Source organism: Vigna unguiculata, chromosome 3 (genome assembly GCF_037176805.1).
Source record: "Vigna unguiculata cultivar grain cowpea cultivar isolate G323 ecotype 2 chromosome 3, ASM3717680v1, whole genome shotgun sequence".
In the NCBI taxonomy this organism is placed as follows: Eukaryota; Viridiplantae; Streptophyta; class Magnoliopsida; order Fabales; family Fabaceae; genus Vigna; species Vigna unguiculata.
Window position 1 is genome coordinate 62075548 of NC_140794.1, and position 14143 is coordinate 62089690.

The window sequence follows — 14143 nt, forward strand, 5'->3', positions numbered from 1 at the left end:
ATAGATTTGACGAAAGTACAAAATGTATGATGTTTATATTTTTTTAATAAAAAATTGTACATTTTTATTTGTCAATTAAAAATAATAAAAAATTTAAATTATACTTACATATAAACTAATAGAACGAAAGTATAACATTGTATTTATATAATATAAATTTATTAAATGTTTTGAAAAATCAATAGATATGTTATTTAAAATTTTATTAGAAACAGAAAAAAAATATTAAGGAAAGGAAGGTAAAAGTAACATTTTCGGGTAAATTTTGCATCATCATCGTATAAACTTTAATAAAATAAGACTATATGTTAACTTCGTAACTCCTAAAACTCGACAAGACATAATCTTGAAACCTCAGATTTCACACCAATTAAATTTGAAACATAATATCATTTCTTCAAAATAAAGAATTAAAAAGAAGATAAAAAATGGCGGCGACCGACTCATTTACCTTATGACAAGTCGGTACCAAAGGTTGGTCACAATCCAGTGCTTCAGGTTGCAGAATACAACCGCATGCACTCTACATTGATTCATGTGAAAAAATCCTTGTGGAGTGAGAAACAGAGCGGTGAAAGCGCCAAGGCTGCAACACCCACTCCCTCCCTTCAATCCCTAATTCCCCAACTCCACCACTCACTCATCACCTTCTGCCCTCAGGTAGATTCATTCTTTATTCACTCTCCTTCTTCCGCTCATCAACTCTCTCATTGTTTTTTCTTCTCCGATTTCGTGTTTCGATAACAGTTACTGTTTTCTGGTTTGTCCGTTTCCGATTCCCTCAGTGTCCATCCCAACCAAGGGTTACAGCTTTTTATTGTCCAATTCTTGGTAACTGTTTATGGTCCGATTCTTTGCGATTCACAACTAGGTTTTCAATTATACCCCAAACGCCTCCTTACACAACTCATGCATTTGTTTTGTTTTGTTCCTGATAGGATTGTTTGGGCGATCCAAGTTTTGTTACAGTGTCTCTGTTTGCTTAATGATTTTGATATCGTCTTGTGTGAAGTTGTGTTATACTCTAGAATCAATCGATATCTATGAAGTAGTTCCTGTTTTGTCCTATCTTAAGGGAATCAATCTGCAAACTGAATAATTGATAATAATTCGGTGTTTTCTTCCTTTTTCAATTTTTAGATATACATTTTATTTGTGAGATGGGAATGTGTCTGGTGTCTTTCGTCTGGCGTGTGTGATATTGTGGCTCCTAAATTTATTGATGTGTGCTGACAAGAAAGGAGTTGAACTGTCTGACCTAGGAAGGTATTGTTCCGTAAAGGGGAATAATATTTTTTTTAAAAGATTTTAAGTGGAATAAATTTTTCCTGTTTCCGTGATTTTTTTTTGGATTGCATTTCTTTTTTGTGGCTGGTATCATTGCTGAGGTTCTGCATGTTGTTATATCGCTTATTTTTTATTGCTTCAAAACATCTAGATGGGTTGCATGCCAGGTTTTTTCTTAATCCTGTGAATATAGGTAATGGTAAAGGTGTAACTAAGCCAGAATTAATACCTCTCAGAGAGTTCCGAATCATATAGAGTGAAATTTGAGCTGCTTGGTTCTGTGTAACAATAGACTTCCTGCACAGTTTTATTTATGGATGTCATCTATATTTTCTGAATTCAACATATTCTGAGAATAGAATATACATTCTTCTGGGACAAGAGCTCTTCTACCATTGTGACAACCATTCCGTTCTTTATTACATACAAATGGGCTTCTGTTATGATTGCTCTGCTACACTCTGGTAGTCAATACCTTCCATTTCTTAATGCAATCTTACATGTTTGAAGCTAGTTGTTCAAACATATTTAGGTCTTAATATACACCATAACTACATAAAATGATCTTATAATGTTATCAAATAATCGTTATAGCCACATGACAATGCTATAATGATGCTATGTTTTACCCTCTGCCATCATTATTTTGCCATGGGAGGCCCACTTGCAATAGCGTGTTTATATGCTAGAAATTTTGACCTCCAGCTATATTCCACCATTTGCAATTGATAACCTTTCGTTTTACATAATGCCAATGGCATTTGCCTGTTTGATAGAAGAGAACAATGAGGAAATGATTTATGAGAATAATTCAATTTTTTTTTTTAACTAACCATGTACTTTTTGCTGTGGATGTATTTACGTTGGCAAAGTTAACAAAGCTCGTCTCAAAATGAGTTGTTTTTTAGATCTGTATTTTTCATTCCACTGCCCATGCTCTAGAGTGAAGATAAAGTATTCCTACTTAACTCTTCTTCAGCTTGAGTTTGAAGTTGTGCTTTAAGTTCAGCTTACTGGGGTTTTCCATCTTTCATCTGCTGTGCTGATGCGTTGATGCAAGGACTGAACCATATGGGTCGGCTCTTATTCATCCTATCAGCATGGATTTTAGGCATAGTAGTTAGTCACACAAAGTACTGGGCAGAATTGTGCTGGTGTGGCACCCTGGTGCTCCTCTAATGGCCATCACATTTTGCCTGGTCAATGGAGTGTGTTTCTTTGCCAAAATCACAGGTTGGAGCAGGTGTTACATTGCAATGTTTTTTGTTCAATGGCTGCCATGATGTGGCAGATTTTTGCAAACTGCCACAGGCAATTTGTGAAGGGAGGCACGCTATTGTGGCGCCATAGGCTGCAATGGAGTGTTTATCTACTTGAATTTTGATCTTCTGTTATTGAGAACATCGTTACACAGAAGATTTGTTGAAACTCAACTTTGCCCCGAAACCAGTATTGTTTTTTGGCTGCAGCCCCTTGCACCTTCTCCTCTGTCTGTGATCTTTGCCTTCTCTCTCTTTAGAAGGCAATTTAATCTTTTAAGGGGGAGATGAAAACATGGTCTTCGGGTTACACTGGTACAGTAAACAAAAGGGTTAGTGCTGAGGGAATTGGGTCAATGGGCCCACATGTATTTTTCTTTTTAATTTTTTCCTTTTTGGTTTTGGTTTGCTTTTATTACATGAGTTCCATTTGACTTCTCTTATTTATTTATTATTTAAAGGATAACAGTATTATGATAAGCTGAATAGTAGTATTAATAAACTAATACTAATAATGAGTAAGTACATACGACAACAACAACAATAATGGCCCTCATATCCATGAACTTTGTTGGTATTTACTTGTATTTGTGTCTCTTACTAGTTCTTCGTCTTAAATTGACACTGATTATTCAAATAGGTGGGGGTAAATTGATGAGCTCAGATATTAATAAATTAACCATACATGCTTTGGTCAAGACACTTTGAAATTATTTTTTGTTAATTATGAATGTGTGGTGAATTTTGAGTAGTTTTTATCATTATTGAGAATGTATACGTATGTTGGTATGCAAAAGCCAGTAGTGGTTATCCGATGATATGCCATCCTAGCTATAGCATTTTTGTGGTCTGCTGTTATGTGATGTTATTCATGATTAATAGTTATGCTTATAGAAGTGCTTCTGTTTTAAGTTTGCTTCAATTGGTTTAGTCCTTAATGGCACTTTCCAGTAGTTCTGATCTTAATTTGTTATAGTTATGAAGATTCTTTGTTATCGATTACTAATTAATTACTTAATGAATATAGACTCTCTTTCTCTAGATTTCAAAATTTTTATGTTTTCTCACTGAACAAACACAAATCCAATCTCATATGTCAATGTATCATATCTTGGTTTGTACAACCTTTCCTCTGGGTGGTCTTCTCTTCCCAGCCTAATGAGGTTGGTGGAGTAGTGTCAGCCCCACATTTTCTGGGTTGCAATACAACTCGCATTTATTTATATAGTCTTCTCCCTCTCATCTGATTACCTTTTGGACTGGTTCTCCATATCATTGAGGTCTTGTGATAAGATTTATACCCAGGCAGTTAGCAAGCCAGCTTTAGTGCTAATTGTGTTTTTTCTTTTCCAATTAAGGCAGTGTATACATCTTTCCATTTTGTATTTTTTATTGGTTTGTCTAATTTTTCTTATGCGTCAATGTATCATAGCCTGGTTTGTCTATTCTTTCCTCTGGATTGTCTTCTCTTTCCAACCTAGTGGGGTTGGTAGAGGATTCTTAGTCCCATATTGGCTAGGTTACAACACAACTCCCATTTATAGTTGTGGGAGCCAGCTGTAGTATTGATTGTGTTTTTGTTTTCCCAATACGGCAGTGTACATTTCTTTCTATTTTTTGTATTGTTTTATTGGTTGCACATGATTTTCTCAATAATCTCATATATTGGAAGAAGAAAGAAATATTGGCTGACCTTTTTATGGCTTTTATTATATTTTCATTTTATGGAGTATTACGTGGTACGTGGAGAATGGGAAGTAATAGCACTGAAAAGATCCCAATCAATACCAGTGCTGAAAGTTCAGAAACCACTATTGAAATAAAGATTAAAACATTGGATTCTCAAACGTACACCCTCAGAGTGGATAAACAGGTGTTTCTTTGACTCTGTATAATCTTTCATGACTCTTTTTGAATTTCTTGTGAAGACTTTCTATTTCTGTTTGTGAATCTTGCTTTGTGCTCTGCCTAGCTGTAGAAACATGATAGTCGATAAAAACCATTAAGTGCCTATTTTGTTTTTTTAAAAGAAAAAAATCTTTTATGAAAAAATTATAATAGTTAAATAGGTTTTTCAAAATAGGCAAAAAAAACTATAAAGATTCTCCAAGGCATGGAAGAAGTAGCTTCTGAAAAAGTTCCTGAATGAATTGTCAATAAAACCACTTTTTTTTTCTAATATTTTTGGTTTTTAATTGCAACACTGTTTAAGATATCTGATCATTAGGCTGCCTCTTTGAATTACCTGACAACTTGCTTGAAGATCTGTTACTAATTGTCCTTTTCCTACAACAATATTCCCTGTCAGATGCCAGTCCCTGCCCTGAAAGAACAGATTGCTTCTGTAACTGGAGTATTATCTGAACGGCAACGCTTAATTTGCCAAGGAAAAGTTCTGAAGGATGATCAGCTCCTGTCTGCATATCGTATCCTGTTTCTTTGTCTTTCCACTGTGTTGAAGGACTCACAAAGGAAGCCGATGTAGCATTTAAAGAGATGCTATCTTTCCCTTAAGTAGTTGTTAGTTATGGAGAGAAGACTTGGATTTCAGAAATACAAAATGATATGATATAATATGGTGTTTCCTTTATTTTGTGTTAAGCTTGTGTTCCTTTTACTTGTCTGGAAAGGGGCTGTGTCTTTAGCTTCTGTGTAATTTTTTAATCCACTTTGATAAAATTTTGTGTGCTTGTAAAACATATGATCCTTACTGTTTAAGTGTTGTAATCAGTGTTGTGATCAATCATTTTGTCTAGAGTTTAGATTTTGAGGCAAAAAGGCTGAAGCACATAAAAGTCAGATTTCTAAGAGGAGACACTTCCATTACAATAAAATTTTCCATCGAGCGGTGACTTTTGGCTTTATTGCCAATTACTTGAACTTGTACAGAAAAGTCTGAAGTTGAAATATAGGCCCATCCACCCATGTTATAATTTGTTTATTGTTTGCCAAATATATTAATATTATCTCTGTAATTAATGTTATTAACAAAATCAAAGAAGCACTCTTGTGGATGATTTGATTAGACACAAAAGCCATGTTGTCATGTCAAAGAAGTTTTGATGCTGTAACTGCATGGCTATTTTTTCATATCTTCAAAATGGGTTTCCTCCTTAACACGAGTAGATGTTGAAGATGGTCACACCTTACATCTGGTTGCGAGGCAACCTGACCTACCACCACCAGGAAGTCTGCCCAATCATTCAGGTTTGATGTGATTATGTACAGTATTATCATTTGCTGTTGTAATTGATTTGAAAATTATGTGCTTTAGTTTAGTAGGATTTATAGTGAAGGTTTCTTATTTCTTGTAGCAAATCTTCTCTTTTAACTAGAAAATTGGTGAAATAAAATTTAGGTGGTCTTTCTTGCAATGAAGATATTGTTAGCTTGAAACTTCTTTGTTTGTTTCCATTTTATTCCTAAAAAAAAGCATGTCTGGGGGAAAACATGAATTATAATTCAACCAGTAGACAAAGTATGTTTTCGACTTTTTAATTTCTTTTTGCCTGAAGAATCAGGTAAGATGATCAAAGCACACCGTAATAGTGCCATTTATCTGGTGCACCTTCCAGAACCAAACTAGGTAATTAGTTTAGTTTCACAAAATTTTTTACCTGATTGTGTTGGAAAATATTTCCTAAGAGCATGCCTTATTTGTGTAAGAAGAAATTCAAGAAGTGGTCATCTTGTTTGATAATTTTCCATTTGGGCACTGGCAAAATTGTCACTGTTGTTTTTTTTTTCTTGAAGGGTTGTTTCTTGAAGGGGTGGGGAACTGGGTGAGGAATTTTCTAGTTGATCTTGTCTTGTGGGTTACCTTCATTCTCACCTTTAATAAAAGGAGATAAGATATACTGACCTCCATGCTTACCTACATTTTGTAGTGACTGAACCGAATTCAAGCTCAAGCCTGGCAAGCCTCAGTCACAGTAGTCAAGTAGCCCCTGGTGTTTTTATTGAGACTTTCAATGTGCCTTTTCAGGGTGATGGAGTTGCACCTGAAATCAATAGGGTATAATTAAAATTTGAACAATAGGGGGCACATTGAGGGTTTTCTTTTTTAATTGGAAATTTAATTTTGATCTCATTTCTGTGCAGATCGTTTCTGCTGTTCTAGGATCCATTGGACTTCAAAATTTTGCGAGTGGTGAAGGGATTGATGTCAGGGTAAATTCAGCTTTCCGTATATTAATGAACTTATGATGTGTGACCAATAAAAAATGGTATTTGCATGTCTTTTTTATTCATCTGAAAACCTTTTCCATGACATCTGGGCATATTGGATTGAATGAAGGAGCATGATTCCCAAGGCGCTGGGAGAATTTCAGGCTCTAGTGGGATATTTGATTCATCTCATCCTCAACCCGAACAATCAGGTTTTCGGATTTTGTCTGATAGATCACGTAATGCCTTTGGAGCTCCAGCGGCAGTATCTCTAGGGTCTCTGCAGCCTCCTGTATGTGCTAAATCTTTATTTAATTTCTTTCAGGTGTACATATTCTTTTATTCTTTTATATTTGACATTTTGAGTCTTTTCCTCTCTTGCTGACAATAAATCAAACAATTTATTTCTTAAATATGGCTTTGTAGGTCATTCCTGATTCTTTGACAACTTTGTCCCAATATTTAAGTCACATAAGCAATGAATTTGATGCAATTGGTAAGCATGCCATGTTGAATCTAATAGTTATCCTTCACTGCCTTCTGCTGCATTATTGTTTTTTGAGAATGACACATTTTACTGGCAGTGAGAGAAGGGGGGAATATTGCCCAAGCAGCTGAGGCTCAAAGGAACGTAGAAACTAGACCTGTTTCTTCACGTTCAGGGTCAGGTTCAGCTTTAGAAGGGTTTTCATCTCCCACATTGTTGGCAGAAGTTCTGCTTTCTACCAGACGAATGATTGTTGAACAAGCTGGCGAATGCTTACTTGTGAGTTTTAAAATATCCTCTTAATTTTTCTTCTATGTTTGCCGTTATTTTCTTCCTCACTGTTAACAAGTAGGCATGTGGTGTTATATAATTATTTTCTTTATTCTGCTAAACATATAAAATTGCCATGTTCATTATATACTACTTCCACAGCAACTATCAAGGCAGCTGGAGAATCAAGCAGATGTAACCGATCCACTGTTGCGGTCAAGCATTCAGTCTAGGGCCTTGAGAACTGGAGTTTTGTTTTATAACCTTGGTGCATTTTTACTTGAACTTGGTCGCACAACCATGACACTGCGTTTGGGTCAAACATCGGTAGGCATGGTTTCCCATTGTTGGTATCTTATTAGTTAATTTTTAGGTTTGTGCTTCTAAGTACTAATTAACTTTCTCTGCAGTCTGAAGCTGTAGTTAATGGTGGGCCTGCAGTTTTTATATCCCCAAATGGTCCTAACCATATCATGGTTCAGGTACTTTTGTCTTTCTATCATTCTTGTCGTGATGACTATACTGCTTTTGCTTATTGACCTGCATGGTTCCAGCCCCTTCCTTTTCAACCTGGAACAAGCTTTGGCGCTGTTCCTGTGGGAGCTGCACAGTCTAGCTCAAGTTTAGGTAGTGGACTTGGTTCAAGCTTTTTCCCTAGGCGTATAGATATACAGATACGACGAGGTACAGTATATATATATTTTTTAGTTTACTGGTTCCTGTTGCTTTGCATTATGTATCGAACTTATATGTAACTTCATTTCTATTATTAGGTACCTCATCAACATCATCCAATACCAATCAAGAAGAACGCAATGATACACAACCTGCCTCAGTACAAAGAAATCCAGGTGAAAATCCTGTTAATCAGGCAACCTCTAGGCGTCCAGATGCTTCTTTTCCTGGGGAACCAGGAGTAAGGTTAGTGCCTATTAGAACCATGGTTGCAGCAGCAGTACCGGGTCCTGTGGTCCGTCCCCCTTCAGAATCATCTGGTAATTCTCTAGGGCTTTACTATCCAATTCTTGGGAGATTTCAACATGTGTCTTCTGGACATGTAAATAGTGAACAGAGATCTCAACATTCAAATCAGCATCATGCTGCAGTACCATCAACTACTGATTCCATGTTGGAAAGGCAAACCACAGATGATTCTACAAGGAATGGTAATTTAACAATTGTCTTTCAATATCTGAAACCACTGATTGCTTCATGTTACAAGATGATTGCAGAGTATGTGATCCAAAACTACTTTTCTATAGTTTGTTAAAATAATCAATGCTTATTTATTTTGATTGAAGATGTAATGCTCGACAGTGTTACTACCGAACCCCTCCCATCCCTTATTCTTGACTTTGGATTGTCATTTCATAAGAGAAAACTGGATTTTGGAGACATCACTGCAACATTATCAACTCTAATGAAAAGTGGACTAACATTTTCATCAAGTCTCTAGGAGAACCAAAGATTGATTACATTTGTAGCAAGCTGGGCACATACTACCTATATGCTCAACTTGAGGGAAAGTGTTATAATTAAAAAAAACAAGAAATTGATACTATATAATCAGGAATATAGTTGTAATTATAGAAATAGGGGTTGATTCTAAACAAGTGTATCTAGATTATATATGTATTATTAGGAACCTTTTTTTTTTTATTTATTCCCATTATTAGAGGATATCAAATCTTTTCTATTCATTATAATGATTCCTTTTTGTCTATTTATAAAGCACCCCTGCTGTAACATACAATTTCAGCTCGATGTTTCTCTCTTACCTAGAGTTTCTATAGTTCTTAACAAAATAAGTTGGAAAGAAATAATATAAGTGAAATAGTAATAAGCAAAACTAGACTACTTTATATTTTCTGTCAAGTTTAAAGACTTTAATATCCTCATCGGCACTATGATATAATATCATAAGGTAGAAGGCATTTCAAGTGCTAGTTTATTCTTTCCTAAACACCTGATGACAATGTTCCTTTCGTTTCCCTAAGATAGATGACTTAAGTGATATTTTTCAGTAATTTAATGTGTTCAACTAGTTAATTGTCTAAATTTACCCTATCCTGCATTCTTCTTGATAGCTATGAACTAAAGATATCTTCCAGATTATTCTTATGATTGAATGATTGATTAATCATGCTTTTTAAGCTTTTTATTGTTGAATTCAATGTTTGATTCATTTTGGCGAGGAAGATATATTGCTACTTCCTTCTTTTACTTCTACAAACCTTCTTAAGTATATCATTTCTATAAAATGCACATATTTATATTCTTCTATCCAGAGCGCCCCAACGACCCTCCCCCAACGACCCTCCCCCGTCCGTTTTTTTTTTTGTAACTGCATGCACAAAAATGGAGCACTTATAGGTTTCATTTGTAGCCCAACTTTGTAATCATTCAATTGGTTGCTCATACAAATTCACCAGAGTTTGTGAGGAGTCAGTCAATACCTTGTTCATATAGCTCATGGTTTACTTATTTTGCCGGTTATAAAATTATCTGATATATAGTGTAAGGATATGAGAGATAAATTTGATTTTAGTTAATTTGCCATTGAACTTTGTTGTAGTAGGATCCTTATCAACTCCAAGCACAAGACCGGAGCCATCTAATTCTCGTGTTGTAAATATCAATATTCTGGCTGCCAGTGGACCCCAAAACAACCAAGAACCTGAGCGGCAAATACCAAGCAGTGTACTTCAGTTATTAAGGTCACTCTTTCCTGGTGGAGAAATTCATGTGGAAGATTCAAGTGTACAAGGAGTAACTGCAGGTTCTGACTCAGATCATGCTGCAACATCAAGGGGGGCTGCCCAAGTACCCGAAGCACAACCTAATGCCAGTGAAGAAGGAATATTTTTGTCAAATATGCTCCGTGAAATCATGCCAGTCATATCTCAACAAGTAGGGTTGGAGGGAAATCCTTCAGAAGATCATATGGCTCAAACTTCTTCAACCCAGGTGTGCAGACTTCATTGTTTGCGTTCCTTATTCTATTTTTTATTTGCTTGATTACATTTGCTATTTGGTCAACATCAACTACCAAAACTTCTCTCGCACATTGTGAGTGCTTCTTGACTTTTGACACACGTAGGGAATATCATATTTTAAAGATTCAAAATTTTTTATCCTTACTCCAATCCCTCTGGGTGTCACTTTCTCCAAGGTTGCTGAACAGATATAATATAGCAAAATTATTAGGCGAGATTATGCAGGAGACTATTCCTAATGTTTTTTTTCCTTGTTCAACCAGATTATGTCTAGTGAAAATTGAGTATTGTAACTACGTCTTCTATGAAAAAAGACAAAAGAAACTGATCAGCCTATGTGCATGCAGGTTGAAACTGATGTCGGGACATCACGCAGACCGGGTGATTCTGACTCAAGCCCCCCAAATCCAAAACGTCAAAAGGTCTCTCTTCTACTTTTGAGTTTGTAAACTGTTCTTGTGCACTATTTATTTAAAACCTCAGTTTGGATTAGCATCCCAGTTCTAGGATGGACTGCATGTGCCTAGAATTATAACTGTTAATAAATGACAATAACACTACCGAAAGCCTATTCATTGGGTCAGGTACATGAGTCTAAGGATGCCGGATTGTTTCTGTTGTAAACAATTCTTTAAAGAGGCCATTTAATTATATATACTTTCTAATGGTTTCAATTGAAGAGTCGTTACTGATCTGTCACTGCCTCTAATTATTTGGCTTTCATGTCATTTGATGAACTCTTCTAATAAAGATTTTTATTGGTTTTCTTTTCACATACTTGTATCATCCTGGGTGTGATTCTACTGCCACCTTTTTCTTACTAAATATCACTCTTACTTCCTCTCCTACCCATTACTTATAGATATATTAATTTATAATTATGCCTATGAAATTGTCTAGTTATCCGAACATTCAATGTATTTGTATTGCGTTATGAAAATGAACGTGATTAAATGCATACAGGGTGCATTTGTACAAGAGATTTTCTAAACCACAATGATTAAGCTTATTGGATTTGATATCTTTCATAGCGGTAGTTCCATTCTTCTTGCTTCCTAGAGAGTGGCAGAGGGGGTGAATGGTTACAAAATACAAAGGCATCCCAACCCTTAAGTGGGTGAAAGCTTCAGTATGAGAGGTTGTATAATAGGGAGTGTGAGTGCAAACCTGATATCTGATTCTCTTTCTAAGGATGTCCCAGGCAAGCTCTGCTCCATGACTATGTGTCTGCCATCCTCAGTCCATGTGGGATCCTGTTGGATCATATCCCCAGTACTGTTTTTAGGGGACGAAAGGAAAAAGTTTTTGACCGTCTTTTCAGGCCCAACCTGATAAGATGATCTAGAATAAGTGTTACTGAGCCCAGTAACTGCAAGTCCCAAGTACCTAAATTATTCAAAGACTGTGTTTTTAATTAATTAGATACTGGCCTAGAGCGGGTCATTATTCCAATCCTACCCCCCCAAACCCTATATATACGAGTGTACAAGTTTGAAGGAAATGAAATATCTACCCTTTACTATTTTTTGTCTTCTTTACTTTTCATATGCCTATTCCTTTCGTAGGTTAATTTGTAGTGCTGCTTAACAACTTTGTTGCTTCCGTCCATCCACCAAGGAGAACGATGACCCCCTTAAAAGCATTCATGATATTTTGTTAGCCATGCAGTCCCCCACATGGAAGCTCAAGACAGCTGTCTGTCGTCAACTACTCCAACTATTTTCCACACCATTGCCAACTACTCCAACCATTCAGTTCAAACTCAATGTCAGAATTAAACTTCTAAAGTACAGGGATTTCAGTTTCAGTTTTTCTATAAACTTGGAAAAACAAATCTTGTGCTGGATGCACTCTCCAGGAAATTTTTGAAACCCATCTTCACCTCCATCTCCTCATTGGTTCCGCAACTCTTGACCAAACTTCATCAATTTTACACTACCACTATAGAATAGAAGGCAAAATGTTAATGGGCAAATACACCTCCCCTATCCTCAAGCACTTCAAACCGTTCGAACTCATACTGTTACCAATTCTGACGAGAAAGACTCCCCAATGGCGGAAGATATTGTTACTGAACCTAGTAAACGCTAGGTCCAAACACCTAAATGGTTGGAAGAATATGTTTTGATTAATGAAATGTCTTCCTTTTTTGGGCACATGGAGACCCCTTACTGCAATCCTGTCCCGAATGTTAAACGTACGACTATTCCTACTATTGAAGGGAATGAAAAATCTACTCTTTTCTATTTTGTCTTTTTACTTTCCTTTTACGTATTCTTTTCCTAGGTTAATTTGTAGCGCAGCCTGACAATAAGCCTATTGAAGATGATCTGATCAGAATAGATCGTGTTTATCCTTTAATAAAGACACCATTGCAAATTGTTAAAGGTCCACCATTGACTAAAAATATAGTCAAATTATACATAAAAGTGAGAGTAAATGTCATCTTATAACCTGATTCTGTGAGGCTGCATAAAACTTAGGCCACATTCTAAGACATTATTGTCATGGTGAGTCTTTACAACTTTTGAAGTGTGATATTGAAGTATAAGCTGCAGTGAATTTTATCTAATAATAATTATGGTCTCCGGATTCTTGTCGGCAGCTTTTCTCTTGTTTATACAGATTAATGATTGATGAAGGTTGATGTTTTTATTTGCCCACACTGTAAGTTTATGGACGTTAAATGAAGTGTATGGACGTTAAATGAAAACATGAGTGTTAAGTATCTAATAACATTTCTGCAAAATGATCCTAATGCAAGTTTTGAATTATTTTTTGTTACAATTTCAACTGCAACTGCATTTTTAATAGTGTCATGGTTTCTTAATGCAGATGGAGTGAAATAGAGGATAATGTTCACTGTGCAGTCGTGGAAGATTACGATCACAAGAAACAGAATTTGGGGTGAAACTCAAGATGTCAATATGGTATTAAGTTCTTTCCTAGTTTTTTATATGAAGCGTGATTTCATTCTCTCATGCTGTAGACAAATTTTAAGAAGACTGCTCTCCGGACTATGTGACAACTTGTACGTTACTGGCATTGGAATTGAACTTCCCTAAGTTCGATTTTATTATGCTAGGAATTGATAATAGAATTCAACATTAGAATTGAGATTAGTCACATCTTATAAATTAAATTTGGCGTCCTTGAGGTCTTTATTGAAGAACTGAATCAAACATTTCTCCATTTTTAGGAATAATTTTCATTTCAAGAAAGCAATAATTGAGATGCAGGTATACTATACCCATTCTAGTTACCTTTTTCCAATAGTAGCTATTGGTCTGTATGTCTTATTCTTAAAATATCCTTTCATTTAATTTAGTAGTAGCCTGAAGTAGGACTTTTGTTATATTAAACCGTCAATTTATAGTTATAATTTTATTCTTTCTTTAATCTGGTTGTTAAAGTAAAAAAAGATAGAAGAATTAGAAATAATGTTGAGTTATTTTCTAATTGTTAATAGCTCTTTAAATTAGGCTTTAAATTTGTGTGACACCCAAGTCAGTAGGAATTAAGTTTATGTATATTCATTATTTGTAAAATTACCTGTATAATTTTGTTACTTTAAGAATTACCAGAGAGAGTATTGAAATTTGTATGTTTTGTTATTTTAATTATTTTTCCTTTAACAATAATGCGATGAATATTTTAGCGATTTTAGCGATTTGAGA

At 35.4% G+C, this 14143-nt stretch overlaps 1 protein-coding gene across 2 annotated transcripts; it reads left to right on the top strand.

The window, feature by feature from the left end:
* The first annotated feature begins 450 nt into the window (after positions 1–450).
* Positions 451–13588, top strand: LOC114179137 (Ubiquitin-like superfamily protein). 2 transcript variants are annotated; one of them, XM_028065364.2, is made up of 16 exons: positions 451–660; positions 4277–4419; positions 4855–4972; positions 5673–5753; positions 6434–6561; positions 6648–6716; positions 6844–7005; positions 7140–7209; positions 7298–7479; positions 7633–7797; positions 7881–7952; positions 8025–8154; positions 8244–8636; positions 10046–10437; positions 10814–10888; positions 13302–13588. In XM_028065364.2, exons 2-16 carry the CDS (start codon positions 4297–4299, stop codon positions 13308–13310), a joined length of 2169 nt encoding a protein of 722 aa, XP_027921165.2. In that variant the 5' UTR covers positions 451–660; positions 4277–4296; the 3' UTR covers positions 13311–13588. The 2 variants fall into 2 exon arrangements, with proteins under 2 accessions (XP_027921165.2, XP_027921166.2); XM_028065365.2 differs by having other exon boundaries at positions 10049–10437.
* Positions 13589–14143: the final 555 nt, after the last annotated feature.

Bases quoted from the DNA above. Each gene is read 5' to 3' on its own strand.
- LOC114179137 (XM_028065364.2), top strand. From the start codon at position 4,297: ATGGGAAGTAATAGCACTGAAAAGATCCCAATCAATACCAGTGCTGAA. The intron at 4,420-4,854 runs GTGTTTCTTTGA...ATTCCCTGTCAG, and splicing joins CCCTCAGAGTGGATAAACAG to ATGCCAGTCCCTGCCCTGAA. The intron at 5,754-6,433 runs GTTTGATGTGAT...TACATTTTGTAG, and splicing joins AAGTCTGCCCAATCATTCAG to TGACTGAACCGAATTCAAGC.